At 38.8% G+C, this 25,606-nt stretch overlaps 1 protein-coding gene across 7 annotated transcripts in view; it reads left to right on the top strand.

The window, feature by feature from the left end:
• The window catches only part of STK33 (serine/threonine kinase 33), a 176,872-nt gene extending 157,716 nt beyond the window's left edge, over positions 1–19,156 (top strand). For 4 of the 7 annotated variants that reach the window (XM_028501585.1, XM_028501581.1, XM_007115862.2 and 1 more), the window contains 2 exons: positions 1,708–1,902; positions 18,351–19,156. In XM_028501585.1, coding sequence (XP_028357386.1) covers positions 1,708–1,902; positions 18,351–18,560 — 405 coding nt within the window. In that variant the 3' untranslated portion in view covers positions 18,561–19,156. Of the gene's footprint in view, positions 1–1,707; positions 2,554–2,664; positions 2,714–18,350 lie in introns of those variants that run through there. The other 3 variants (XM_028501582.1, XM_024118912.2, XM_055091390.1) reach the window with 3 other exon arrangements.
• The last annotated feature ends 6,450 nt before the right edge of the window (positions 19,157–25,606 follow it).

Genomic DNA, 25,606 nt, shown 5'->3' with positions numbered 1-25,606 from the left:
ACATGCTCTCTCTTCAAGTTTCTACCCAGAAGCGATACACACTATTTCAAATCACATTTTACTGGTCAAAACAAGTGATATCATCATGTTCCAAAAGAGGTGGAGAAGCAAAATTCTACTATGTGCCTAGAAGAAATGACTCTAGATCCAAAGAGTTAACTTGTAGAGAGTTTATCAGGGAAGAGCAATTGAGAACTGGGATTACAGACATAGATGTCAGATTGTCTCTGTTTTCTAATGAAAGAATTAAGTTGAGGCAAAGTTGTGTGTACTAGTATTCCAGGAGCCTGGACACTGTGGGTTAGTGTTCAAGGTCATGATGAAGCCAGGAAGTTATAATAGAGGCTAGATGAATCACTGGGGTCAAGCAGGGCTGTTGACAGAGCCCTGAAGATCAGAACTCATTCAGAGGAGAGCTCTGAGACTATCTGCCGTTCTAAACAATTTCGACTCCTTTTTGCTCTCTGAGACTTCATCTGTGCTTCATTTAAGTTGACAGCATCTTTGGAAGTTCTGGGATACTTGACGGAGATGACTGTCAACTTGAGCCTTGACGGAAATGTAGGCTACAGGTTGGCAGAAGGCATAGTAAGGGCATTCTGGGAGTAAATGGGTAGAGGCTGCAGAAGTGCAACCAAAAGTAGGATGCTATGAAAGTAGTAAGAATATAGACCTTCTTAAAACAGGATGACATAGAAGAACCACAGGGAACAAATAGCATAATGATCCTCATTTAATTATTACTATTCCATGCTTAATATTTGTCTGTGTCTTTAACCACGAATATATTAAACTCTACAAATTCTCAACAGTGTACTCAGCCCTTAAGATGCCTGGCCTCATACTATTCTGTATCACTGTTGCTTAATGCTTCAATCCACCCACATATCAAATTAACTTAGATCACTCCATAGTTCCCACACCTAAACGTCCTGTTTTAATCTAAATGTGATCCAAACTTCTTGTCCAAACTTTCTCTACTAGTCTGAGTTAGGAGCAAAACTATTTAAGGCATACCTAGTCTAGCAGGAGGCATTTAAGAATGCATTCATGCATTTCTTGGCATTAAATGGAATATTATATTTGAGAAAAATATAGTTAATATAAAATGGTCAATTTTAGTATGGTATAGCCACATCTGGGGTTGAAACAGTGCTCGGAATCCATTATAATCAAATGACCACATTATATCAAAATCTTCCAGTCAACTAAGAGCTTTCAAGTCAAACATCTATATTCTTGGACACAGCACCAGACTAATCAACTGAATTTAGATTTTTTACCTAGACATTTTGATGTTACATAGGCTTACCCTTAGTGTTGGACCCAGTAGACTTTGGGCAACTTCTTTCATTCTTTCAGCTTCCCTATTAATTTTCTAGGAACGGCACGGTAAGGGGTTCTTTGGATTCCAGGAACTTGCCCTATCTAGTGGTTCTTTCACACAAGCATGCTGCATTATTCTTTTAAACCAGAATATTCTCCCATCCCTAAATTTTGGCATATTGTAAAAGTATTAGTGAAGAGGTCTGAGACATGCCAGTACAAGGAGTACGCTCAAAAGGGCATCCAAAGTTTTGCTATTTATTCATCATTATAATTTTTCCATGTGACTTACTGAATTTGTGAGACTATATTACTAAAATGTGTAAGAGTCTTCAGTTCTCTAAACTGTTTATAACACCAAAAATTCATTGTTAATATTAGGGCAATATACTTTCTTCGGCGAGACCAACCAATGTGTTAGAAATGATGAAAGAATGGAAAAATAACCCAGGAAGTGATGAGGAAAGTACAACAGACCAAAAGAACAACTGGTCCGGTCAAGAAAAGTTGAAAGGTTACCAACCCAGCAGAAGTATCCATGTCAGTAACTCTTCAGATGAAGAGGAAGGAAAACAGGTAGGAAGAACCAACAAAACAAGTAGGAAGAACCAACTGTTCCATTTCTCCAAACTGTAAAATACCTTCACAACACTTGGAACATTTTTTTGCAACTCTTTTTTGTTGTTGGTTTTTAATGGTTTGTAACAAAGGAGACCTGCATGATAAAGACAGTAGAGTTCTTTCCTACCTTGAAACTATCATGATTTAGCAATGTGGCCTACATGCTTATTTTAGGATCCATGATTATATAGGGCAGGAGTCTGCAAACTTTTCCTGTAAAGGAACAGATAGTACATATTTTAGGCTTTGTGGGCCATAATAGTCTCTGTCACAGCTTCTCAACTCTGATGTTATAGCATGAAAATAGGCATAGACAACAAATGAATGAGCATGGCCATGTTCCAATGAAACTTTATTTACAAAGACAGGTGGTGTGCCAGTTTTGGCTAATGAGTCACGATGAATAATTTTTGTATTTTACCAGGCTACACAATTTGGAATGGGTTTATGTATTACCTAGAAAAAGACTTACTAAATTATCCAGTTAGTCGTTTCCAATTTTATGGTAGCTAAAACTGTGTAGTTTTATTATTTTACCTTATTAGATCTGAATATAGTTTTATTATTTTTGGTGAATAAAATTTAGTAACATTTTGATTAATTCTAGATTGTGTTCTGATAAATTGATATCCTGACAATTTACCCAAACCCTTTTTTCTTTCGTTTCTGTGTTTGAGGAAAAATTTTCTGTATGTTTGTTCTCTTTCTTGTCTTGAGATCTAATCAGCATATTTTAGCTCTTCTTTAATGATTGAACATGCTGCCAGTAGGGGCTGTATTTACCTCCAGAGAGCCCAGACTTCTTGTGAGGAGTTGCTGCCTTTCAATTCTCCGAGGCCTAGAGACGGGCAAGTGGAGAAAGGAACCAAGAGGGTAAATCCTGACCCACAGCCAGGAAGGTGCAGCGTGGCTGGCTCACACCGTGCCATGCTAAGAATCCTGTCAGAAATATGCAGAAAGAGACCCAGTAGAGTGATCTGGTTGATTTTTATTTACTCATTGGGAACTTCTTTGTCTACTTGATAACAAATGTCTAGATAATAAGTTTGACATTTAATTATTCAGATATTTTGAAATAACCATATTTTTACCATAATATAAACATAAGTTTATTGACTCCCTTTCATCCTCTCTAGTCTGTTAACAACTCCTGCAGTGCTTAGCAGATGTGTGTATTTTATATTCTTGTTAAAAATATCCTGAAAACCCACTGTTTGCATTTCCTCATTTATAGTTTGAAAATTTTCCTGTTAGCTGACTTGGCATTTTATACACACATATACATGTGCACACGCACACATACGTACACATACACACATATACACACACACGTGTATATATACTCACACATGCATACACATACATTACACGTATTACATACATGCATCTACTGTATACTCACATATATACAAACACAAATCCATACATACACATGCATATGCACATTATCTTTTGTAGTCTTGGATTCTGTTTGGCACTGAATCTGACATAAAATATCCTTGTGAACCAAATGTTTGGTTGTCTTCCATCTCCTTTTTCATTGCTCTGTCACTTGTCTCCACTATCCTCCTCCTCTTCCCCCTGAAAGTCACAGAGTGATGGGACTTGCCATGCTGTTCTCAGCTACTTCCAATTAGGGAACAGAAGAATTGGAATTTGAGGTTCCTGTGGATGCTAGAACTATATTCAGTGGATTGAAATTTTAAGAATATAGATTTCTGCTCATCAACAAAAAGAACTTTTCCACAATCAGAGCTCACCTGCAATAGCACAGGCTGGGCCATGGATAGTAAACCCTACCTTTCAATCATTGGAAGCGTTCATGCAGATTCTGGAAAGCTATTTGTTATAAATGCTGTAGCAGGAATTTCTCCAAGATGGGTAGGAGTTTGCCCTGGATGTCCTCTAAGGGACTTTCCTGTGCTTAGGTTTTGGCTGTGATATCTTGGGAGGAATACCTTACCTTATTTGGGAATTTTTCTGAAAAGTGTTACCCCTTAAAAGAAAGACTTCTCATCCATATTAAAATTTTCACTGATTTTTATGAATAAATATGTAACTTTGTTAATTATATTGAAGTTGAGTTTATGTTAAGAAATTACTTCTTTTATTTTTGTCAAATCTTCATTAACAGTAAATAGTGGAGTATAAGGCCTAATGTGATAACTGAAAATAGCGTAGGCCATTTAGTCTTGAGTCCAAACAGGATTCATATAGTAACTAATATTCTTAAGAGTGAAATTTTAATTTTATTAAAAGTCATTCTATGAAGGGCTTCCCTGGTGGCTCGGTGGTTAAGAATCCGCCTGCCAATGCTGGGGACATGGCTTCGAGTCTGGTCCGGGAAGATCCCACATGCCGCGGAGCAACTAAGCCCGTGTGCCACAACTACTGGGCCTGCGCTCTAGAGCCTGCAAGCCACAACTACTGAGCCCATGTGCCTAGAGCCAGTGCTCTGCAACAAGAGAAGCCACTGCAGTGACAAGCCGACTCACCACAATGAAGAGTAACCCCGCTCGCCGCAACTAGAGAAAGCCCGAGCACAGCAACAAAGACCCAACACGGCCAAAAATAAATTAATTAATTTTTTAAAAAGAGAAAAAAATCACTCTATGAATATTGAAATATTTCCCACAGGAAAAAGTTATTTGTTAAAATTAGATTATATGGATAATTTGATAAGATAAATAATTTATACTTACGAAATTAAAGAGATGTATATGATTCCTTTTCCATTAAAATATTTGAAATTTGGCTTTACTTTAAATGGAAATCTGCCAGCAGTTCCTGCTTTCCATTGTATCATTGTTCTCTCTTCTGAAGAATCTCATAAATCCATTTAGAGCTCCTGATTTTGTATTTTTCACAAGCCAGTGTCATCATATTTTTTAGTTAAGTTGCAAAGCACTTGAAAAACCAGCAGAGAAAGTGAGGAATTATTAAAAGCAAAAACAGTTGAACCGAGCACCTTCCTCTTTCTCTAAGTAACTGTTCCTTAGTTCCAAATGCCCTGGGCATTATGGAAAAATACAGTGTGTATCTCCTCATTGTTCATGTTTGGACTAAGGTATCACACTTCACTTTTTCAAACTTATTTTTGACTAGTTGACATTTGTTAATGTCCTTTTTTTTTTTCCTTTTCATTTTCAACCTTTAGTCTGTTTTAGGTAATTGTGTTTTTTGAAGATAGAAGTGTTCTCTCTTATATATCTTGTATTTTACAGGCTGAGTACATCTAGATAATGTTTTGTGTTATTGGTAACCGTCTAAATTCCCTACAATGGGTTCTTAATCTATTCCGTCAGACAGACCCAAGACTTAATTCTTACAGCAGCATTTACTCATCTTCAAATGAGACACTTAGCAGACCATTGCTTATTGCAGGAACATGCCTTTCGATGTTCGATTCTTAGTGATTTCCAATAAGTAGTACAGTACTTTCATTGTTCATTAAGTTCAGAAAACAATTGAAGAGAAATGAATGTCTGTAATTAAAATGCACCCCCCCCATAACCATAGAGGGAGAGACTAGCAACTCTGGATGTGATAGAAGTAAGTATATTTGCATTACAGAATTCTTCATAAAGGAAATGCTTCATAAAGGAAAAACTTCTTAGTTGTTAAATTGTTTATTGAACACAGTCTTGAATATACTTGTTTAGTGAAAATGGAAGATTTTTGTGATCATTTTTCTTGACTGAAAAAACATGGCCTTTACAGAATCATAGGAGATGGTACGTGTAGCAGATACTTTATCTATCTAGAAAATAGAAAGGCAAGCTGGCTTAGTAACTTTGAAAAGTTATTTTGATCAATGAAATGTATTCATTAGCAGTTCCTCAAAGTCAAGGAATATTTGAATTTAAATAAGATTGATATTAAACGGTTGAACTATGTGGTATATTGACCTGTTGCTGTGAGGAAAAAGTCAAGTTTTCTTAGTATTTTAGTTGAGTAAGATAAAAATTTTCTCTTCTTAACATATTAAATCTTAGTTCCCTGAGCCCATGTGAATCATGTGAAAATTTGGTGGTGCTTCCATGTTTCTGGCACACTTTTATACTCCAATATTGAAGCATTGTAATCTAGAATATATGCCCAAGCATTCCATTTAAAACATCCTACTGGTTAAAAGCACAAGCTCCAGATCTAGGCTGCCTGGATTCAAATCCTGGCTTCACCACTTGTAAGCTTTAGGACCTTGGGCAAGTCTCTAGGCCTCTGTTTCCTCATATCTAAAATGGGAAAAATAATGACATCAACCAAGGACTAAATGAAATCATGCATGTAACGTTCTTGACATATAGTAAGCACTCATTAATGTTAGCTATTATTAATTTTATTATTATATTGCTAAAGAACTTGCATAGAATATTGCTAAAATTGCATGTTCTTTCCTGTCTGCTTTAAGGCTCCTTTGGGCATAGGTGTGGGAATAAACTAATGAACAAACTAAGAAATATCATTTTCAAAAGTGGTAAGATGATGCTTCCAACCTCATTTGCCCTCTGAGTTTGGTGAGATCCCTAGGGCACTGTGGTAGATTGGATTATTTTTCCCAATTATTTAAAACCTCTGTAAGGGATCTGTACATTCATACCCTTTGCCATGTGGTTTTTCTCCCTATTCGAGTAGATGTATATTTTCTCACCTCCCTAATGTTGATCTTAGCTATATGACTGACTTTAGCAAATGAAATGTTAAGAGGTGTGATGTAAGCAGAGACCTTAAAAGTGTTTGCATGTTTAGCTTGCTCTCTTGTATTTCTGCCACCTGCCATGAGAAGAACATGACTGCAGAAGCCACAGTTCCTGGAATTATGAAGATCTGTGAACAGACTTGAACCCAATACAAAGCCTGAAGTCTACCCTAGCACCGCCAAGCAAAAATTAATGTTTATTGTTATAACATACTGAGACTCTTATAGTTCTTTGTTAGGTAGTTGTACAGAAAAAAGTTAACATAGCAGGCCTAAACTGCTATCCTTGAAAAGACTTGCTTGCCAGGTTGGCCCTTGGCTGGCTTTTGGGAACTTAGATTTTGGAACAGTGGCTACCATTAACTGATAAGAATGATTAATTGTGCCTAAGCTGTGCAAACAATATGGTTTATGCTGAGCACCTGCTTTCCTTCTGGGAGTCTGGGATTTTGCTAGGTGCTAGGCAGAGGTTGCCTACATGACCAGCTCCCAATAAAAACCCTGGGTGCTGAGTCTTTTCGAGCTTCCCTGGTTGACAACATTTCACATGTGTTGTCACAACTTGTTGCTGGGGTAATTAAGTGCATCCTATGTGACTCCTGGGAGAGGACTTTTAGAAGCTTAAACATGGTTTCCACTGGACTTCTCCTCAAGTGTCTTTTCACTTTGCTAATTGTGCTCTGCATCCTTTCACTATAATAAATCATAGCAATGAGTACAACTATATGCTGAGTTCTGTGAGTCCTCCTAGTGAATAATGGTACCTGAGGACCTCCCAAACATGGTAGCATAGCTGCAGCAATAGCTGACTAATACAGGTACTAGTTATTCATTGTGCTAACATGAATTTTGACCTGTTGTTGTTTGATCTAATGCTATTGCAATTCCAGTTGCTAGTTTGGATTCATAGGCTTCCATAAACAGTAAGGCTTTTGTCTGTACTTCTATTCCCAGTAGAATGTCCTGTGTAAGGCTTAGGTTTCACCACGGGTTTAGCCAGATGTCCATGGTTGAAGGGGTATATTAGTGAATCCTTTCAAATCATTTCCCTGCTCTCCCAAGCCTAGCTTCTGCTCAGCTCCCCTCAGAGATTATAGCTTCTAGTATATGCTATGTATATTTTCCCCTGTGGAGAACCAACCCATTGGGTTGGGTTATAAAAAATATTGCTTCAATTTCAAATGTATTAATTTGGTTCCACTCATCTCTTATCCTGCCTTTATGCTATAATTGTCACATGTATTACATCTATGTAATTATAAACCCTACAAAACAGTGTTTTAATTTTTGCCCTAAATAGTTGTATTCCCAAGAAATTAAAAGGAAAATTGTTCTTTATATTTACCCAGATATTTACCATTTCTGATGCTCTTCTTTCCTTTCTGAAAATCTAAGCTTCCATTTAGTATCATTTCCCTTCAGCCTGATTAACTTCCTTTGCATTTCTTGTATTGCATGTCTGCTAGTGATGAATTCTCTCAGTTTTCTTTTATCTAAAAATGTCTTTATTTTGTCTGAATTTTTGAAGGGCTTTTCTCTGTTTACAGAGTTCTGGTCTGACGGGTAATTTTGGTCTGCACTTTAAACATGTTATTCTTCTGCCTTCTGGAATCCAGATTCTCTGATAAGAAGTCACTGGTAATTTGAAATGTTCTTTTCGTATATGTAATGTGTCACTTTTCTCTGCATGTTTTCGAGATTCTCTCTTTATCTTTGGTTTTCAGTAGTTTGACCATCATATTGCTAGGAATGTACTTCACATTTATGTTGCTTGGGATTTGCTGAACTTCTTGAATCTGTATTTCTGTCTTTTGCTAAGTTTGGGAAATCTTGTGATTACTTTTTCCTTATTTTTTTCTGAGACTCTTAATTACTCATATGTTAGACCATTTGATATTGTTCAATAAGTCCCTGAGGCTGTATTGATTCTTTTCAATCTGTTCTTTAAATTGGATACATTCTATTAATCTATCTTCAGTTTTACTCTTTGCTCTGTTGTCTCCATGTTCCTGTTAAACCTATCTGGTGCATATTTAATTTCAGATATTATATTTTATTCTAAAATTTTCATTTGGTTCTTTTTTATTATTTCTATTTCTTTATGGAGAGCTGCTTTATTCATCAAATAAATTTTCACTTTACATCATTGATAATAGTGATGATACCTGCTTTAAAATCCTTGTTTGCTAATTCCAATATCTGGGTCATCTCAGGGTCTGTCTCTGTGGATTGTTATTTCTGTTGAGGAATTTGAGGAATTTTGGATTGTATCCTAGACATTGGGAATGTTGTGTTGTACCGGCTCTTGATTTGACTATGTTCCTCCAAAAAGTGTTGACCTTTCTGTTTTAGCAGGCAATTAGTTGAGTGGATAAAAACTGAAAATTGCCTCTTAGCCAGCAGTTCAAATCTTAGGTTGGTTCATTTATCTTTAGCTGAGCAGAATTTAGGATTCCCCCTTTCTGGCTGTCTCCTTTAAGGAATTCCCTCACTATTCTTTGGTGTCTGTGGTTGCTTTGAATTCCATCCTTTAGTTCTTTAGATCAGAGAGAGAGAATTGTGAAAGCATTTGGGGTAGAGGGTGGGGGCACGTTGCCATCAAAGGAGCAACTTTTGACAGCCCAACAGAAATAATGGAAGCCAGAAGACAAAGGAATTGTATTGTTAAACTGCTAAATGGAAAGCAATACAAAACAAAAAACCTGCCAACTTGGAATCCTGTATCTGGTGATAATTTCCTTCAAAGATAAAAATAAAAAGGTTTTCAAGTACGTAAAAGACGAGAGAATTTTTACCAGTCTATCTTACTATAAGAAATACTAAAAGAAAAGTTTCAAGGTGAAAGAAAATGATCCCAGATGAAAGTAACTGTAGGAAAATATGAAGGGCATTGGCAAGAGTAAATATGTGAGTAAATATAAAATAATGTTGACTGTTTAAAACAGTAGCAATAATAATAAGAACTAAGCTTTCATCTCAATAAGCTAGAAAAAGAACATCAAATTAAGCACCCTCCTAACAAAAATAGTAGGAAGGAAATAATTTTAAAAAGAACATATTATGAATCATTTAATGCTAATACATTGGAAAATTTATATGAAATGGTCAAATTCCTTTAAAATACACCAAAACAGATACACAAAAATAGAAAATTTAAATAGTTCTCTTCTTATTTTTAAAAAACTGAATTTGTAATTAAGAACTTGCTGGTGTAGAGAACTCCAGTCCCAAATGATTTCACTGGTTAGTTCTTCCAAATATTTAAGAAGGAAAGAGGAGAAAGCTTATGACACAAACTCTTGAGACTATTTCCCAACTCATTTATAAGAAAGGCATAACATTATGATCAAGTGTATAGTATATTCCAGGAATGTAAGTTTGGATTAACATCCAAAAATCCATCAGTGTAATTCACCATATTAATAAGTAAAGGAGAAAAGCCATATAGTTATCTCAATAATTTTGAAAAAAGCATTTGATAAAATTCAACACTCAAGCATGAGAAAAACCCTCAGCAGATTAGGGACAGATGGGAACTTTCTTTTACATACTAAGGGATTTTTACCAAAAGGAAAGAAAAGAAAACCCCTCTAAAGCTAATATAATTCTTAATGGTGAAATATTGAACATTTTTCCGCTGAAGATAGGCAATAGACAAGGATGTCCTTTCTACTACTTTTTAACATTGTACTACAGGTCTTAGCCAATGCAACAAGGCAAGTAAAAGAAATAAAATTATATAGATTGGAAAGAAAGAATAAAACTGTGGCTACCTGCAAATGCCATGGTTGTGTACATAGAAAATCCCCAGGAATCTTCAGAAATTGAACTTAAAGTGCAAGATGCAAGATTTGTATACAAAACAATCAATTGTATTTTTATATACTAGCAATGAACAATTGGTAAACAGAAGCTTTTTAAACCATTTAAAATATTATTGTAAAACGTAAAATATTAGTGATAGATCTAACAAAATATATGTGAAATATATAGACCAACCCCCACACCATATTGCTGAGTGAAATTGAAGAAGGCTGACATATATGGAGAGATATACCATGTTCATGGATTGGAAGATTTGATACTATTAAGATATCTCCCCAAACTGATTTATAACTTTAAAGCAACCCCAAGTGAAATCTAGGGCTTTTGCTTTCCTGATAGAAATTGACAAGTTGATTCTAAAATTTATTGGGGAATATGTAAGACCTAGAACAGCTGAAATAACATGAAAAGAACAAAATTGGAGAACTTATATGATCTGATTTCAACATTTACTGTGTAGCTTCAGTAATCAGTACAGTGTGATATTGGTTTAAGAGTAGATAAATAGATCAATGAAACAAAATCGAGAGTCTAGAAAGAGACCTACACTTATGAGGTCAATTGATTTTTTACAGATATTTCAAAGCCATTCAATGGAGAAAGGATAGTTTTTTCAATAAATGGTGCTAGAATAATAGTACATCTATATGGGAAAATAATAACTTTGACCCCCCCCCAGCTTACCCTGTATACAGAAATCAGTTTAAAAGCTAAACTATAAAGCTCTTATGAGAAAACATAGGATAATATCTTCCAACCAGAGAGTAGTCAAAGATTTCTTAAAACACAGAAAGCCCTTTAAAAATGGATAAAATAGACTTCAGCAAAAGTAAACATATTAGCTTATCTAAAGCATATTAAAAAAAGAAATAGGCAAGCCACAGACAGGGAAAAAATATTTGCAATAAACATATCTGACAAAGGACTTGTATCCAGAATATAAAGACAATTCCTACAACTCAATAATAAAAAGACAGCTCATTTTTTTAAATGGCCATAAGACTTGAACAGACACTTCAGATAGAAAGATATATAAGTAGTCAATAAGCATATGAAAAAAAGTGCAACACCATTAGTTATCAGGAAAATGCAAATGATATCAGGAAAAGTTACAATGACATATCACTACACTCTTTCTAGAATGCCCCAAATTTAAAAGGAGTGACAACTCGAAATTTTAGCAAATATTGGAGCAGCTGGAATTTTCCTACATTGCTGGTGGGAATACAAAATGGTGCAGTCCTTTTGGAATACAGTTGGGCAGTTACTTATAAAATTAAGCATTTACTTACCATTTACCCAGCAATCCCAAATGTAAGTTCAAAAAAGGATTAGTAGAATATGTTTGTAGCAGCTTTATATAAAAAAAGAGCCCCAAACTGGGAACAGCTCAAATATTCATTAATAGAAGAATAGATAAACAAATTGTGACATATTCATACAATGGAATACTGCTTGACAATAAAAAGGAATGAACTACTAATACACAGATGAATCTCAAAAATGGTATAATATTATGAGAATCTATAACTATCTCAATAAAAATTTCAATTAGAAAAAGCATGTTAAGCAAACGAAACAAGGCACAAAAGAGTACATACTGTATGTTATTTTGTTTGTATGAAGTTTTAGAAAAAAACAAAAGTAATTTATGTTGAAAAATGTCAGAACACTTATAGCCCCAGGATGGGAGGGAGTTGACTGGGATGTGGCATGAGGGAACTTCTTGGGGAATTGTTCTATTTCTTGATTGGGGTGTTGGTTATATAACTCTATGCATTATCAAAACTCATCAAACTATACTTATGAGATTTGTACATTCTACTGTATGTAAATGATACTTTAATTAAAAAGAAAAGAGATATTTATATCTTTCTCTAATTTACAAGTTAGATTTTGTTTTCATTAACGCCATAGAAGGCCCTGCTCTTTATGTGGGTAGGCTTATATAAGAAATCTATGTTTGGAAGTCAATTTCTCTTCTTCCCTTTGCTTTTTTTTTCTCCTTCCTCTTCCTTCCGAAAACCACAGGAATGTGAAAGAAAGTGGGTGACCATTGCAAGTAAAACTATAGCTGAAAACTTATATCCGAATATTCTGTCACTTGGACTTGTGCAGGCCTATAATTTGAATGTGTGACTCTAGAAATGGTTGCTATGGTGATAAACCACTTGACTTAAATAGCATGTATTTTACTCAAAATTCAGAGAAATGGTAACAGTTTCTAGTAATTGTGCACTGGTATTAACTTGCAGGGATATGCCTAGAGCTTACAGGTTTTGCATCCATTATCACCAGATGAGTTCATCAAGTTAAAGTTATGCCAGTGAATAATGAAATATGTGTATTTAGCCCATTTTTTCTGGTTATATATCTTCCCTTGCACACATGGAGCCCCCTTTTCAAGATTAATAATATCATCTGGAGAAATCAGGCCCAGAGTGCTGAACTACAAAAAGATGGAACCAGAGGGACCCTTGTAAGGTCATCTTTTCTATCATTGTTCCTCTAGTAGGAATGACTATTCTTCAGCAGTCCCAAATGGTAAGAGTCTGTCAAAGATGAGGAACAACTGAAATGCTGCTTGGAGGAGCCCCTGGTGTAACCATACTGACTGCAGCACTCAGAGATGCTGTCTAGCTTCACAGTGCTGAAATCTTACCCCTTCTGCATTTTAAAATTGTGATTATATATATATGTGTGTGTGTGTGTGTGTGTGTGTGTGTATATGTATATATAGCCTCTTATTCTTTATATTTTTAGGTTGAAGAACTCTCTCATAAAGAACCTCCACCCATTAGCACATCAGTAGCCTGTCTGTAAACCTTCTCTGGTCCCTTTATATCTATTCAGACTGGTTGCAATATTTCAGATATGAATTCTTCATGATAAATAAGGATAGAAGAATTTTTTTCTTTGATTTCTAAGATGCTTTCTGGTGATAGCCAGGTTCTCTTGGTCACTGTGAAATGGTATATTACACCAGTATCTTTAGAAAACAGTTTACAATGATTTTTAAATCCTCTCTTGGAAAACAGTCTACAGTGTTTTTTAGATCCTCTTTTGGACTGATAATTATGACCAACAGTCTCATAATGATCATTTAGATAGACTCTTTCCCCCTAGAACTGAATATTGAAATTCCTCTCTCGTCTTTCTCCCCCTTTGTACAATCTTACGGGAGTTCATCACCTTCTATACGCCTTTCATGACCTGGAAGATCTTAGTAACTTCTATAGCCTTGGAAATTTCACTTTCCATTTCTCTGTTCTATTACTTACAAAACTGTAAAATTGCATCAGTTACAGCATAGATCCCTGAAGAATCCCATCAACTATGAGAGAAGAAAAATAGAAACTTAAAATTTAGGTAACCTATAACCTACAGAAGAAATCCTTTAAAAAATCCTAGAGAAAAGCCTGGAAGTTGGAATTTGCCTTGGCTGTTTATATTCCAAGGAGATGAGAGGCTTGGCTCTTGGTGAAGAAAGCTGTAACTTGGCCTGAAGGTCACCATGTGGGCCAGCCTGCATCCGTGTTTTATTAGCATCAGAGAACAGTTTTAGTGAGGGGATATTTAAGAAGGGAGACTCAGTCTTTAGGAAAGCTCTTAGGATTCTGATTCCTAAATAATGGCATCCTAAACTTAATGAAACTGCAAATTAGCAAAGAGAAATGGTAAAGTACATACACACATAATATTTTACAAGGTACACACATATACACAGAAGCTTTTAAGCATTTGCAATAAATATTTGCATATAGGTAAATAGACTTGCATTGATGTTACCAGGGAGTTAAGGAACGAACATTGTGATTTGTTTCCATGCAGCCAGTTTTAGGCTGACTTTGAAGCCCAATTAAAATATGGTTGACTAAAAATATTTGCAAACAATGCTACCAACAAGGGATTAATTTCCAAAATATACAAACAGCTCATACAGCTTAATACAAAAAAAAAAAAAAACCCAAAGAACCCAATCAAAAAATGGGCAGAAGACCTAAATAGACATTTCTCCAAAGAAGACATATAGATGGCCAAAGACACATGAAAAGATGCTCAGTATCACTAATAATTATTAGAGAAATGCAAATCAAAACTACAATGAGATATCACCTCATACCAGTCAGAATGACCATCATTAAAAAGTGTACAAATAATAAATGCTGGAGAGGGTGTGGATAAAAAGGAGCCCTCCCACACTGTTTGTGGGAATGTAAATTGGTGCAGCCATTATGGAGAACAGTATGGAGGTTCCTTAAAAAAACTAAAAATGGAGCTATCATATGATCCAGCAATCCCACTGCTGGGCATATATCCAGAGAAAACCGTAATTCGAAGAGATGCATGCACCTCTATGTTCATAGAAGCACTATTTAAAATAGCCAAGACGTGGAAGCAACCTAAATGTCCATCAACAGATGAATGGATAAAGAAGATGTGATACACACACACACACACACATACACCACACACACAATGGAATATTACTCAGACATAAAAAAGAATGAAATAATGCCATTTGCAGCAACATGGATGGACCTAGAGATTATCATATTAAGTGAAGTAAGTCAGAGAAAGGTAAATATGTAATATCACTTATATGTGGAATCTAAAAAAATGATACAAGTGAACTTATTTACAAAGCAGAAATAGACTCAGACATAGAAAACAAACTTAGGGTTACCAAAGGGGATACTCGGAGCAGGGGGAGAGACAAATTAGGAGTTTCGGATTAACATATACATGCTACTATGTATAAAATAGGTAAACAACAAGGACCTACTGTATAGCACAAGGAACCATACTCATATCTTGTAATAACCTATAATGGAAAAGAATCTGAAAAAGAGTACGTGTATAACTGAATCACTTTGCTGTACATGTGAAAGTAACACATTGTAAATTAGCTATACTTCAATTTAAAAAAATAGATTCATAATAACAAAAAAAATGGTTGACTATATTAGTTTTAATATGTATTAAATATCAAACTGAAAAAGAAATAAGAAAATAGGTACTCATAATGTTGCTGGGAAGAGTATCAGTTGGTACAACTGCAGTAGAAGGCAATACGGTGATGTCTTTCAAAATCACAAATCCATACAACTTTTAACTCAGAAGTTCTACTTCTAAAATATATATCCTGTAGATATATTTACACATGTACACAATGACACAAGTACAAGGTTATTCACAGCAGCATTATTTTTACTAGTTAAGATTGGAAACAACCTGAATGTCCATTATCAAGGAACTGGCTACATAAATTATGGTACATTCAAACAAGAGAACACTGCATAGCTGAAAGAAGAATGAGAACTCTTTTATGTATTGACATGGAATGATGTTCAAGATAATTGTTAGTTTAAAAAAATCAAGCTGTAAAAGAGTGTTTACAGTGGGCTACCATTTGTGTAAAAAAGTGAGAGGAAAGTGCGTCAATATATGAATTAGATTGAACCATATAAAATTGCCATTATTAGGCTGTTTTGACCTGCAGAAATGATGACCACTTCCATTTGGTTCCACCTAATATTTGCTTGAAGTTACATAAAATCTCTTCGGAAATGTGCACTGTAAACTGATAATATTCGTTGTCTTGGATGGGAGGCAGAGCTGAGTTAACTAGGGGGCAAGGAGGAGATTTTGAACGCTGTGAATATTAAATCATGGGGATGTACTACCTATTTAAAAACTGATTCACTTTAAAATTATATATAAGTAAATAAAATAGATAAATGTGGCTGAGTAATATCATTCTCTCAACTTGCTCTAGAATGAAACTGAGAAATATCATGTTCCTACACTGAAGCAACCAAACAGTTTAATTTAGTTTCCTTTTTCCTTCCACTTTGCCAGAAGATTCTGCAAATTATCTTAAGATATCTTATCCAGGAAGAAATCAGAGCTTTTAGTGTTTTTGAAAAAAAGAAGACAATATCTATATCACTAATCCTGCCCATAGAGACTTTCTGAGTATTTCTTCCCAGTGACTTCAACTTCTGAGTCTACTTTAACGACTCAAGTACATTAATTAGCAAGTGGAACAGTGGAGAATAATGGAAATGTTAAACCAGATATGAATATGAACACGTTAAAAAGAAAATGACTGAGTCTCTATTCCTATTCTATAGATTATTTGTTGTAGTGGACATGATGAAAAGCATTTCCTCAACTACTCAGATGATAACTCAAGAGGTGGAAATGTCAAAAGAGAGAAGGTTAAACTTAGATTCACCTTTTAAAAGGATTTGTATGTCAAGTGACTTAAATTTTTATGAATTGAAATGTCCAAGCTAGGGACCAGTTCTGTACTAAACAAAGCAGCTTGTCTTTAGCCAGACACTGGAACATCAGGGGTGTTGTACTCTCACCCTGTTGCTAAACGTAAGGAGTTTTCAAGAAGACACAACCTCTATTACTGAAGGCTAACACATTTTGTTTTCTGTCTTGAAAGAATACACAGAGAAGCAACCCAGAAATTTTCCTGAGAAAATGAATCTATACAGAAAAGGACCTTTTTACATTTCCAAATTTATACAAATTAATTTTTCAATGTGCAAAATTACCAGTTCAAGAATTAGCATGTACTGTTATAAAGTCATACAAGAATGACAGTCTGAAGAGACACATATTTAAGGACTGTCTGCAGTAAGCAAACATCTGGTAAATTTTCTCTTTTCTCGAAATATAGGTACCAAAAATCCATAAATGACCTGAGGTTTTGCTGCAGCCCTGGGAGTTCATTTATTCATTGGACAAATATGTACTGCTACTGTGTATAAAACATGGTCACTTGTATCACAAGAGTGATCAAAAAACAACAACACACACACATACCAGGTTTATTTGTTTTGTGTTACATGTAATCTTTTCACATTCTTTGAAATTTGTTAACCTGATTATTAACTCATGTGTATGCTTTCAGTTAACTAGAGTATTAAACTTACAAGCCCTTTCCCAGCTCATTCTGTGTAAATGAGAACTCGCTGCATCTATAACTCCGTGTCTCATCCCCCATCCTGCTTGTGCAGGTCTCCTGAGACGTTCTCTGGTGTTTTAGAACTCTATGCCCAGCTTCATTTAATGGGAAGTGAGCATTTTAAAAATGGGTCTAAGGTCAAAATGGACTCTGCTTCCCTCACAACAGTAGGATTAGAGACCGTTTCCTCTACTGCGGGGTGCAGTGACCTGAGAAAACACAATTGCCTGTTAAAATTCCTTCTACTTGTTTCGTGCTTTAAAGCTCACAGAGTACTTTCGTGGCCACCACCTTAGTTCATTCTCATAATAAGCCCATGTAGTAAATGTGCAAATACCATTTTCCTCATTTAACAGTGAGGCATCAAGACTGCAACAGGTCTTCAGACCTGCCCAAGTGGTGTCACTGGGGTTAGAAGCCAGTCCCTGGAATCAATGCAGAGAATGGTGAGCATGTGAGGAGTGGGCCACGTGCAGCAACTTTATACCCAGGTTAGAAAGAACAATCATGATGTGCTTGTCAGGGAATCCATACAAATGTCAAAGCTCATCTAGAAATCCATAAAGATGAATGATTACACCTATGTCCAGATGGACTTGCCTGTGTGAATGGTACCACGTATTTACTTTCATTTTGCAGGGCAGTGGATTTGAAGTTGTGCCTGTAGTTTGCTCTACCCCAGACACTAAACAATTCAGTTTTCTTGAAGGTGCTAAAGGAGCTCTCTTTGGCATTCAATAACAGTTTCACAATGTGATTAGTTTATATCTCACATCGGAAGAGAGCTCCAACTTGCACATCCTAGACAACTTGGTAGCCCCTTGCTTCTTTGAATTGATGTGGACTGCTTTGTGTCTGCAAAATTAATCCAGGCCTTTTTTTTTTTATCTCTAGCCCACTGCTTATGAAAAGACTTCTGTGCCCAGTAAGAAGGAAAACATGGAAGACTTGGACATGAGTTACTCAAGTTACATATCTAGCAGACTCCCTTCAGTTGAACTCAAGGGAGAAATAGAGAAACCCCCCGCGACTTCAAGCCAAGGAACAGCAACCAAAGGCACTGCTAAATCCATTGCCCTGCCTAGAACCAAAAAGAAACTCTAACAACACTGAACAGTACAAAAACAGAGCTGCTCTTTCTAGTGCAATGAGGGTTTAGGAGGGGAAAAGGACAATAGTATGCCAAGCTTTCAGTGTTTCAGCTGCTCTGAGCCCTGCCAAGTGTTTGCACCAGTTTTAAAATTGAAGCAGTCAACGCCAAAGTGGGGTTAAAGGACGGCCAGCAACAGGCTTGATGGCTTGTGCAGCTGAAATGAACTCAAGGTGTTTTCGAGAGTTGTTCAGAGGAGTGGATGCCCTCAAAGCAAGGCTGTGGGCACACTTGCCCAGTTGTACGTCAAATTCTTACATTTAGGCACAATTATTTATAGGGGAAACAGAGAGCCAGATATGGTAATGGAGGTTCCAAATGATTATGTGCACTTTGCACTAGAAGATTTGTTCGGAAATTACTAATAAACTTGTCTATAAGCGTAACAGCAGAAGTGCTTCAGCCATTCACGTGTGTTCTTGTGATTTTAGGTTGCTGTAGATTGTTTAAGACAGCTTATTTTAAATGTAGAAAAATAGATTTTGTAACTGTTTGCCATTAACATGCTGCTAAATTCCCAATGTATTGATCGAATCAATAAAAAACCAGATGTTACCCATGCACGTTAATTTTTACGTGAACAAGAGGTGACTATAATCAGGTCCTTTAAGCCCTAAAAAGCAAATTTTGAGCTTGGCCTGCTGCTGCAAAGGTAGGTACACATCTTTGGGGATGGTCATGAGGCTGGACACAGGGGAAGGCACGTCATTCCTAGTAGTATTATAGGTCTCTCCTTTTCCTTTGCAGCTGGACAAATAGTTTTGTCATTCTAGGTCACACTGAGTGAAGAGATGCTTCCCTTGGCCTCACAGACAAACTCTGAGGAAGCAATTTGCATCTGCTTTTGCCTTTATAAAGTAGTAACCTAGTTTCATTCCAGCTCCTCGTGGGATTGTCACGTAGGCCTCCAAAATGCCCCACACCTGGCCAGCTGAGCAGGTACTAGTTGCATATAAATCCCCTCAATGGCTGAAGGTAGTAGACATGCTTCTAGTGATAAATTTGGAAGACACCATTGAGCCTCCAAACGGGTCAGAGATAACACTGACGTATGTTGCCCCTGGCTGAGTAGTTTGGCCAGTATTTTCTCAGTGCCTTCAATGTGCTTCCCCGGGGGAATCTGCCAGTTTTACTTTAAAACTGGAGTTGAAGCTTCTTCAAGGTCTTTCTCCTTCCTATTACTTCCAGTCCTGCCGGGAGCCCATAAACCATCTCTCCGGGATTAGTGAGCCATCTTTGAGGAGCGTATTCTGTTCACCTGCAGAGAAGCCAGTCTCAGCTGAGTGGAGATTTACCTTTCCCAGAGGTGCTCCCAGAGGCAGAGGTGAGGTGACTGGTCTCCCAGAAGAAAAGCCAACCGAGACAGTGGCTTGGATTCTGTCCTTCCCCTGGGCCCGAAAATGGGATAGTCCCTGTGTTCAAAACTGCTCTTACTTTCATGGTGATACCTTCTTCTGTGTCATGTATTGGAGAACTCTTGTTAAATTGAATAGTATCCAAATTTCTATCCACATTTCTCTTCAGTCTTTTTTTTTTACTGGAGTATAGTTGTTTTACAATGTTGTGTTAGTTTCTACTGTACAGCGAAGTAAAGTAGAGTTCCCTGTGCTAGACAGCAGGTTCTCATTAGTTACCTATTTTACACATATTAGTGTGTATATGTCAATCCCAATCTCCCAGTTCATCAAACCCCCCACTTTCCCCCCTTGGTGTCCATACGTTTGTTCTCTACATTGTGTCTATTTCTGCCTTGTAAACCGGTTCATCTGTACCATTCTCTTCAGTCTTAAATTAGTGATTCTGCTCAGTAAACTTGAGCAAAGGTCCAGAACTAAGCACTAAGTGAAAGGTGAAGTCATTTTATAACCTTTTAGTACATCTGTACCTTTTCCCACCCCAGCACCAGGCCAGGCCAACTGTCCATCTACCAGAAAATGCGTTCTATTAGCTGTCCTCTGTCCAGACCCTACACTTGATTTACATAGAATCATTTTGACTGGGACTTAGCTCACTCTTTCTAAAGAGAATTTTCGTATTATTTCTATTGTTATTTATTTGTATGGAACACACTTGGGCCAGGCCGTATCTGAGCTTTGTTTTCCAACTGTGTACCTCTTTACTATCTGGGGATCTGTGGCCTTGCTTTCTCCATTTACTTTCATGACTCTGAAAATAGTTACTCTTCTGTTTCAGATGTGTTTTCAGTGACTGATAGGCCCACTCCAAGGCACTGATAATCACTCTGACACCTCCTGTGCACCACGGCATGGAGGGCTGGGCTTCGTTATGCCCCACAGGGACACGGTCTGCTCAGGACAGTGCAGAGCAGGTGTTATTTCCAAGGAATGCAAATGCCAATCAACACTCTGACTTGAGTAACAGACAGGTCAAGGCAGTAGGAATATGATAAAAGATAAATGCCAGCCGGGGGCTGGGGAGAAGAAGTTCAGCTGAGGAGAACAAGAGGATGTCAGAGACGGACTTAAACCACAGAAGACAGGAAAATGGGTTGGGGTCAGGGGAGCAAAAAGAGAACAAAGTATAATTAATAAGGAAGACTGGTTGGATAACAACACATGGTTTCTGCCAAACCCGGAAGCAGGAGTCAGAGGACGAAAGTGCTCCTGGGGTAATTAGAGAGGTCCCTGTCCTAGGCCAGTCTGCATTAGGACTGGCCTCTCGTGGCCTGGACAACAGCACACCTGGGTGAGGACACAGGCTGAAGAAACAAAGACCTGGGGAAATGGAAGCTGAGAGAGGCTGGTTGTAAGAGGTGGCCACAGAATAGTCCTGACATTTTGAGTAGGAATGTTATGCGGCGTAGGGAGGGGAAAGGAGAAAAAATTCAAAACACTTTGTGCTGAAATGCTTTGTTTAAATAATTCTATTTGACTCCAAAATGTAAGTTCCAGGTTAGAAAGATTGAAAGCAGCCAGTCTTGAAAATGAAGCTTTTTAAATTCCAGCCCTGCTGTTGGAATAGAGAATAAAGGCTTTGTTCAAACATGCATTCCCAGCAGTAAGCAGAGCTTTGAAATTTTATCACTGAAATGCTTTGTTTAAATAATTCTATTTGACTCCAAAATGTAAGTTCCAGGTTAGAAAGATTGAAAGCAGCCAGTCTTGAAAATGAAGCTTTTTAAATTCCAGCCCTGCTGTTGGAATAGAGAATAAAGGCTTTGTTCAAACATGCATTCCCAGCAGTAAGCAGAGCTTTGAAATTGGCCAGGGAAGTTGTGTTCCATAATGGCTGCACTTGGCTGGAGACCAAGAAGCTGTGGCCTCTGGGAAATGACCCTGGGCTGGATATTTTCCACCTGCCCCTCCAGAACCACTCCGCCCTGCTCTGCCCTCTCCACTCAGAGAAGTGATCTTTCAGGAGTGAATTAACAGGCTCCCTTGGCCTCTGGGTTCGCTGGGATTCTGTCAGTGGGGGACACCAACAGGCACTCAGGGAGGGGAGAGGTCTAGGCCTTGATTCCCCCAGTGCTGGGCCACTGGGAAGTCACTGCATTCTCTTTCTATAGACCTCAGCTCCTGCCGGCAGCGCTCCCTCACAGCTGTGTTCCCCACCCCTTCAGGCTAAGACCAAGGGTATTGCCCTGGGGACTGTGTCTTCCTTCATGGGTTTCCCTAAACTCTCTCCTACCTTTACAAGTAGCCTCTTTGTTAGAGTCTCAACTACCCCATTTGAGTGAGTACCATCTGTCTCCTCCTGACACCCAAGGTGATCCAGACCCTTGTTAGTTCTGCATTGTTTTGACCTGGGGCAGCTTTGTCTATGGTTGCCAATCTCCTACCAAATGACAGAAAAGTGAAGAGCAGAGAGCGTAAATGGGTTCTTCCTGAAACAAACTGATGCCCTTGGGTGGTCACTGGGGCTTGAGCGAGGGGGTGGCAGGGGAGATATTCCTGAGGTTGGAACCTAGACCCAGTGAGATAAATCTAGCATTGCCCAGCTGGATCTGAGATTCTGTGGACCCAGAAGGCTGAAATTTAGGTCTTAAATTCCAACCATGGCCTCTGGGAGCCTAAAAGGAAGCAACACTTGACTTGTAACAGCCAAGAGGACCTACAGGCTGGGACGGGAGCTACCCCCGCCGTCTCCTGGCTGTGGACTCAGGGCTCGGCAGAGGCTTCCAGGGTAAGCACAGGCAGCCTGAAGACAAGACGTCTCCCTGGGCCGTGCATCTGTGTCTTCTCTACAAGTGCTAACATCACTTTACAAAGCATTTTAAAGTAAAAATGTTCGCTATTCAGAGGTCTCACATAGTTCAGTTTTATTCTTCAGGATCCTGTACTTGCCTGAGTGAGCAGCCTCAGGCTTGTGATTTCTGCTCAGTACATGGTTATCACTTCATTCTCATTGGTGAGCCAATTTTCTTTGCTTTTGTTCTTCAAAGGAAGACCATATGCAGTGTCTGTCTTGCTTTTTTGTGGCTGCCTTCCTCAGTTGCTGGTATAATCAGCTCTCTCTGTTCTCTCTCTGTTCCCTAAATTATCCGGAGCAGCCCTCAGCCGGAGCCATGGAGATTCCGACCACTGCCCCAGTGGCCTCACCTCAAGCAGCAACACACAAGGGACAGTGGAACACTGGGAAGATTAATAGGGCCATGGCAGTGTCACCACTGGCTCTCTTAGAGCCTTCCCCTCTTGGTTGCCTGGTGCCACCCCAGGCATCTTTGAGGGACCCAGTGCACTCAGGGTGAAGACCTCAGAGGACCTTCTCCACAAAACATGCAGTGGTTCCTGGCCTGGCACAGAGGGCAGACCCACAGATGCAGTGCGGTCCCCTCCCCCGAGTATGAACTTCTCCTAAGTGGACTCTGCAGCATCTCCAGACCAGACATATCCTTGGCATTGATACAGAGGTTACATAAATCTCCCTGCCCTTGGGGGACTGAGACAGCTTTGACCCTCCCACCCACGGCGGGGTCTGCAGACAAGATCCTGACATCACCCTGCTGTTTAGGAGAGACTCTTCTCATCAGCGCAGAAAGCTGTCTCCATCCCCAGGGCAACTGTACCGTCCCAGGAGTCAGCATTTCCAGTCTGACCAGGGGCAAGGCAGGTGGAAGATGCAAAGCTGACACCCTCCCTGGCCCCTGAGGAGGAAGCTCTTGTGTGGAGGTGGCAGCCAGTATTTCCTGGTCCAGGCACTGGTTCACACTGAGTTTACTAGAGATCAGAGTCCCCTTGTTAGCTGAACTTTGATCTGTATTAGTGGAAGCAATCACTGTCTCTTAACTAAAGCCCCTCTTCAGGGTCATAATGTAATAATAGCAGCAACATCTACAGAGCACTTGCCACATGCCAGACACCATCCTGAGCCCTTTACATGTATTCTTCTAATCCTTTTAACAGCCTGAAGTTGGTTCTTTAATCTCTAAAGAGGAATAAACTAAGGCACAGAGAGGTTGAGAAATTTGTCCAAGGTCACACAGCTAAGAAGTAGCAGAACCAAGATTTGAACATAGGCAGCGGGCTCAAGTGTGTCTCCAGGCATTTGTAGTTCAGGCCTGAGACTGCTGTAAAGTTCAATCTCAGAGTTCCAAAAGGCCAAGTGGTTCATGAACACTCTGTCTTCCAGCAAAATTCTAGTTAATTTTGTGAAGTTTGGGCCTTGAGGATTCGGAACAGAGTAGGATTATTTTGCAGGCTAATAAATTTGAGTAAGACCCAACCACACCCAGGGAGAGCTGCATTCTTCAGGACTTTGCATAATAATAAGTTCTAAATGCTCTAACAGGTCATTGTCAGGAACAGTCTTTAGAAGCTTTTGAATATGTTTTTGACAGAAGAAAGAAAAGGGGCTCCATTGCCTCCTCAGGAATTCATGCAAGCCGCCCTGTCTGTGCAAACACGATAGATTGATGCTTACCAGGAGCCAAGTGCTGTAATTCCCATCGCAGGGCAGTGGGGGTTAAGAATCACTATAAATGTTTTGATTTCCCATATTTCTTCATCAGGTAGTGTGTGTAGCTGTGCAGCTGAAAATACGGAGTTCAGAAGTCAGCTGCTGGACCATTTCTCCACCTCACCCTTCTCCAGTATCTCTAGCATTTGCCATCACTTACCACTTTAAGATAATGCGAGGTGGAGTGATGATTTTCCTCGTCATACGGACGGCTCCCTGCTTCAGGGAGCACAGACTGTTTCTGAAGGCTCAGACCCCTTCTGTGGTACAGGATGAGGCAAACATCTGCTCTGGAATGAAGCCCAGCAGCTAAGGGTGGTGCCACCTGCCAGCTGCCGCCCAACTCTGAGTCTGCTGCCTGCGGCTGGTCCTTGGAGGAGAGAGGGAGCTCTTACGCAGGATCCTCATTGCTGTTTTGGAACTTTGATAGAAAGGGCTTCTAATGGAAAAGATCCCAAAGCCCATTGAAATGGGTAATTTTTTACAAGAGTTGTTTTCCCTCCAGAAGCATTTACCTGGTTGTAGCTTGACATCCTTCCCCCCATCAGTAGAGAACTTAGTCGTTCAGCCACTTGAATTTTATAGCAACTTTCAGGTGACTCTTTTTTTAATACAGTCCCTGACCACGAACCATTGTTGAGTCTCCCACCCCCGTATTCAATCTCAGCAGGGATGTCTTGCCCTCAGTACACTCTGCTTGCCTGGAGGGGAAGAGCAGTCTGACCACTGCCCACGTCTCCTTTTTCCTCCAGGGTGACCGGCACCACACTCTGCAGCACCAGCACAAAGGACCAGGAGTTGCACAAAGAACTCAGTAGAATTGGATTGAGAGACTCAGTCCTTCATCCAAGAAGTATTTATTGACCATCTACCATGGGCCGGGCACTGTGACAGGCACTGGACAGAAAATGATGTAAAAGACTGTCAAGGGGGGCTTCCCTGGTGGCGCAGTGGTTGCGCGTCGGCCTGCCGATGCAGGGGAGCCGGGTTCGCGCCCCGGTCCGGGAGGATCCCATGTGCCGCGGAGCGGCTGGGCCCGTGAGCCATGGCCACTGAGCCTGCGCGTCCGGAGCCTGTACTCCGC

Source organism: Physeter macrocephalus, chromosome 16, assembly GCF_002837175.3.
Source record: "Physeter macrocephalus isolate SW-GA chromosome 16, ASM283717v5, whole genome shotgun sequence".
Lineage (NCBI taxonomy): Eukaryota > Metazoa > Chordata > Mammalia > Artiodactyla > Physeteridae > Physeter > Physeter macrocephalus.
Note: the sequence above shows the minus strand (reverse complement) of the source record. Positions and strands in the feature narration are given on the sequence as shown.